This window comes from Cynara cardunculus (assembly GCF_001531365.2).
Source record: "Cynara cardunculus var. scolymus isolate 2C chromosome LG 13, CcrdV1, whole genome shotgun sequence".
Taxonomy (NCBI): Eukaryota; Viridiplantae; Streptophyta; class Magnoliopsida; order Asterales; family Asteraceae; genus Cynara; species Cynara cardunculus.
In genome coordinates, this window is record NC_037540.1 from 30,397,633 (window position 1) to 30,403,543 (window position 5,911).

The 5,911-nt window shown below is 37.1% G+C and overlaps 1 protein-coding gene across 1 annotated transcript; it reads right to left on the minus strand.

Annotated features, from left to right (window-relative positions):
- Positions 1-1,583: 1,583 nt before the first annotated feature.
- Positions 1,584-2,648, minus strand: LOC112524972. Its single transcript, XM_025134916.1, has 3 exons — positions 2,577-2,648; positions 2,295-2,481; positions 1,584-2,233 (listed from the first exon to the last, which is right to left on the minus strand). Exons 1-3 carry the CDS (start codon positions 2,646-2,648, stop codon positions 1,584-1,586), a joined length of 909 nt encoding a protein of 302 aa, XP_024990684.1.
- Between the last annotated feature and the right edge of the window lie 3,263 nt (positions 2,649-5,911).

The following is a 5,911-nucleotide window of genomic DNA, read 5'->3' on the forward strand; positions in this document are numbered from 1 at the left end:
GGTGTTGTCTAGGAATCCTAGCATGTTTGTTGAGACTTAGTGTTGTCTAGAAGTTTCCTCTGAATCGCTAAGCTTTTGTTAAGAGGATACACCTTAGTAATCAAGATTGTTCATGTCACAGATCTCGATGATGCCTTCAGATTCAAGCGAATATTCTGTTGATGATTCTGGATACGTAGTCAGTTGCTCTCGAAGGAACCCAACTCGCGGCGAAGAGGAGACGTTCTAGATCTGAAGCAATATGGGAGTGAACGGTTAAAGACGACACATTACCAATGCTTTTACGGCTAAGGGCATCGACGACTACATTGGCTTTGCCTGGATGATATTGAATTCGGATGTCATAGTCCTTAAGAAGTTCGAGCCACCGTCGTTGATGCATATTCAACTCTTTTTGAGTGAAGATGTACTTTAAGCATTTGTGATCGGTAAAAATATCACAAGTCTCTCCGTACAAATAATGAAGCCATATTTTCAGTGCAAAAATGACTGATGCCAACTCAAGATCATGAGTAGGGTAGTTTATCATAAGGTTTGAGATGGCGAGACGCATACGCAATCACTTTGTCGTGTTGCATTAGAACACAGCCAAGACCACTTTTAGAAGCATCACTATAAACTTGAAAACCTCCCGAGCCATATGGCAATGCAAGAATAGGCGTTGTAATCATTCTGTTTCTCAGTTCTTCAAAACTCTTTTCATGTTCTTCACCCCAAACAAATTTAAATTCTTTTCGAAGAAGATTAGTCAAGGGAGCGGGATCCGGGAAAAGTTTTCAACAAACTGTCGATAGTAACCTGCCAGACCTAGGAAACTTTGGACTTCAGAAACATTTGTTGGTTTTGGCCAGTTAGTGATAGCCTCAACCTTTGCAGGATCGACTTTAATGCCTTCACCAGAAATAATGTGACCCAAAAATGCCATTTGATGCAACCAGAATTCACATTTAGAAAACTTTGCGTACAACTTCTTATTTTGAAGAGTTTCTAAAGTAATACGCAAGTGAGTTTCATGATCTTATTTCGGCTTTGAATATATGAGAATATCGTCAATAAAAAAAATAACAAAGTCGTCCAAATAATATTTGAAAGCTCGGTTCATAAGATCCATAAAAACTGCTGGAGCATTAGTTAACCCGAATGGCATAACAATGAATTCGTAATGGTCAAAGACCTTCCAGCCTAGTGGTAAGGCTTGGGCATGGCATAGTCATGAACCCGAGTTCGAGCCCTGGGAGGGGAGTTTTGGCGACATTTAAGTAGGGCCATGCTTTAGCTCCAAAAATTGTCGGGGATTAGTCGGGCTTTGGCCCGGACACCCTTCCAAAAAAAATGAATTCGTAATGACCATATCAAGTTCGAAATGGAGTTTTAGGAATATCTTGATCTCTGATCTGAAGTTGGTGATATCCAGACCTAAAGTCGATCTAAGAAAAATACTTTGCTCCTTGGAGTTGATCGAAGAAATCATCAATACGAGGTAAAGAGTATTTATTACGTACCGTGACCCGATTTAGTTCACGATAGTCAATACACAATCACATCGATCCATCTTTCTTTTTAACGAATAAGACCGATGCACCTCATGGAGATACACTGGGTCGAATAAAACCCCGATTAGAAAGATCTTTAAGTTGTTCCTTAAGTTCTTTCATTTCAGTTGGAGCCATACGATACGGAGCCTTTGAGATAGGGGCAGCTCCCGGAACAAGATCAATTATAAATTCAATTTCCCTTTCCAGAGGAACTCCTAAAAGTTCATCTGGAAAGACGTTTTGAAATTGATTAACAATAAGAATATCTTTAAGTTTAAGGCATACCTCTTCGGGATCTTGTAGTGAAGCTAGAAACCCTTTACATCCTTGCCATACCATTCCTTTAACATTTACTTCTGAGATAACACGAGTTCCCTTCTCAGGTGAAACACCCTGGAACACATATTCGGGTTTATTGACGTCACCGAAGATGATTTGTTTAGCTTTGCAGTTGATGGTCACTCGATGTTTAGACAACCAATCCATGCCAAGGATGATATCAAAGTGATCCATTTTCATCGGTAGTAAAGTAACTTCCCGAATTCGATCGTCAATAGATAACGGACAATTTGGGAATTGACCAAATATACATACTGAACTACCCATAGGAGGACTAATATGTAAAGTAAACTCGGTGGATTGTTCATACGATTTAAGATTTTCTTCAAAGTTTTCATAAACAATCGAGTGTGTAGCACCTGTATCAAAATAAAACATATGCATCTCTACCGTCAATAGAAAAGGTACTAGAAACCATACCCACGGTAGATTTGTCAGCAGATAGTGTAAACACTCGACCACCGGCAGTAGATTGCTTCTCTTTATCTTTAGCATTATCTTTCAGCCCTTGTTTACAATCACGAGYTAGATGACCTCGTTGACCGCAGTTATAACAAGCGCAGGTCATTTGAAGACATGGGCCAGGACGATGTCTAAAACCACAATCCTTGCACCGTAACAGAGAAGTTGTATTCGAAAAACCTTTACTAGAAGTTCCTTGAGATGAAATTGAAGGTTTGTAATTCAGTTGTTTCCACAGACCTGTCCAATTGGTTCCTCGCCCGCTAGAAATTTCTTGAAACACATCTCTGTTCCATTTCGTACCACTATCATCTCGGGAAAGTACAGAGTCTAGGATAATCCTATCTTAGTTCTACCAATTCCTCATAGATCAAACCTAAATTGTACTAAAGGATCATAACCTATAGCTCTGATACCACAACTTGTAACACCCCACTCCCACATGGTCAAAGACGGGAGATGCCACAAGTGGTTTAAAAAAACACATTATATAAAACAGAGCAGCTAATAAAATTTACCAAAAGATAATTACATAACCATAGACGGAGATAACGTGTCTCAAAATACGGTCCCAAAATACCAGTATATCTACATTGGTCATCAAAAGTTTATCAAAAGTATGACTTAATGGGTTATCTTCAATATTGTCATCTTCGTAGCTCTCATCCCAAAACCTCTGCTAAGTCATGTACCTGCCGAGGACAAGAAAATATCGGTTGATCTTAATGCTCAGTGAACGGATAATAATAACTAAACAATGAATATGAGATAACAAGTTCAAAATCAATTTATAACGCCAAGTGATAATTCAAAAGAAAGTCAAAATGAACCAAAAGTATATCAAGGGTCCGAAGACCAAACTGCATCACGAGGATGCGTTGTTCCCAAAGGATGATCAGTCCATTCAGGCATAAGTGAGGAAAGGAGTGTGAGCACAACACAACAATCATGTCCGTGGATTTAACCACGGCCACAATTCATTATCCGATAAAGGTTCCTAGGATCGATCCATACGCCCTCTATTCGACCGGTACATAATCAAGTCCACCTTTAAGGACTATAAAAATGAGGACGCCATGATCGTTATAGCCACCATAGAAACATCTCATTACGGTGCTCCGGTTATTGAGTCTATAGTAAAATGTTTCACAAATGAAGCAATCAAACAAGTCAAGTGATCAAAACGATCCATGTTCCAAATAAGAATGTACATCATATTCTGAAAGAAAACAAAAGCTCAATAGCAATTGATAAGCACAATGAGAATTTGGAACCCATATATTCGGATTTAGGAAGCCTTATACAAATGGCTATCCTCGTGTCAAGTGAGATATGAAATTCGTATCTTAGCCGAATTTGACAATTAACGCACGATCAAACGTAAATTCTCGATCAAGTTTGATTTGTCCACGTGTCTAATGAATGCATAAACGGGTTACTATTTACAAAGCATATAAACCATAATATAGCTATTCTAATAAAATTACTTAATTCTTGCAACCAGTTCTTGCAATATTATTTCCAAACTCAGAATCTCCTTTTGTATCCTTAAAACAGGATATCATTCTAAAACTGTTTCAAAGAACAGAATCTGCTTTATCCTTCCAAAACAGTTTCCAAAATCCATATTCATAAAGGCTCGTCTTTAAACTGTTAGAAACAGTTTACACCATTCCTTACCCAAAATCAAACCTCAAAGCCACAGATTTCAAATATCATTATTTAAAGATCTTTAGTATCAAAACTCACCTTATCTGCACGAACTTGCAGGTTCAAACACACATATTTCCTCAATCACTTTTGTGCAACAGTTCCTTCTTCAATAACACTTCCATCGCCACACTCACTCTTTTTCTCTTTAAAATCCTTTTTCCAAAAGTAAGATAAGATAGGATCTTATCTCTTATCTTCTTTTTAAATCTCTTTAATAAAGGCGGTGGTAGATTTATTCATATAAAACTCTTTGGGCAGTGGGTTTTAATATTTTAAAACTCATTTCTTAACCATGAAGGTTACCTTTCTTTTATAATAAAATAATGGTAAAACCATGTAAGCGCCTTTTACCCAACCAAACATACAATTCAATTTACGTGCACATACATACGTAAACACCTATGCATGTATGCACAATAGCATCTCTTCATATATACGCATACTATCCATGTATTTAATTAAATAACATCCATGCCAACATGTATTTCACAAAATAATCACATAAAGGTTATCTCGACCGAGGTTGTCTGAAACCTGGTTATCACAGACGAACCATCCTTGAGGAATGAACATGAAACAAAGTTCTTATTAGATGAAGTCCTGAAGGCTTCGAACAGATATTTCTATATTGAATCTCTCACTGCCAGAGAAGGGTCCTTACATACCCAACATTGTGCATATAAACCCTGAGTTAGGATTTATCTTCCTTGACTATGAAGGCGAAGTCAGCTTCCAAAGAATGTCTGAGTTACATCTATGTCTGATGGAACATCTTGCGTACATCAGATTCTGGCTAGATAATGACTTCTACGGTGAAATGATGGACCGCAAGATCAGAAGGGAATTTCTACGTCGAAAGGAGCTCGGAGAAGATGTACCTGGCTACATTAATCCGAACAACTTAGATTAGTTATTTCTTTTGTAATTTGTCCATTCACTGTATATCTGTTGTATTCTATGTCGACTTYCAGTGTTCAACTTATATATTATAAGTCTAAGAAATGAACAAYTTGTAATATTTCCTTTTGAAATTAATATAAGTGTTTCATTTGCATCACTGAAAAAGATCCCTGAAAAGAGTAATAGAGACACATGTCTATGAGTTCCAGTATTCTCTTACATTCACTGACAATCTATAAGTCAGTGAGCATGCCTTCAGTTTCAGTTTCCCTTCGTTTATTTTTTCTTAAACTTGTAACTTAATAAAATTTACTAAGTAAAAATTGTCACGCCCCGATATATTATTATTATTTTTTTATATATAATTTCTTTCCTTTCGAGTGCCGTGACGTCATTCTTAATAACATGTGTAATGAACAAAAATACAACTTAATATTTCAGACACACATAATATGTTTAACATAATTTGTTACATAATAGTGGAAAAGTAAAATATCTTAACATAATCAATGCTAAATAAAATGTCTAATCAAGCATGATTTCAAAACGTAGGTCCCTTCTTCCTCCTTTCACTCGTCTACTGACGAATGATACCTGAGATATATACATGTATAGTATAAGCAAAAAGCTTAGAGAATACAATATGGTTTCATGATCATGCACACATAAAACAGCGTTTTAGCATCTTTTAATTATTATCTTGCAAGTGCGCCCTCGGCTCGTCACTTTTCTTTGCGTATGTGGCATATTCTATGGACGAGAACTCCAAGACCTCGGAATTGCAAGCCCTCCTTTCATGTCCAACCCACCCCGTACGGTGGACGAATCTTGCCRAATCATACTAGTTGCATATCATTTATTTGCAATACTCACTCATTAATGCAAATCTCATCRTGACATTCCTGAAGGCTTCGAACAGATATTTCTATGTTGAATCTCTCACTGCCAGCAAAGGGTCCTTA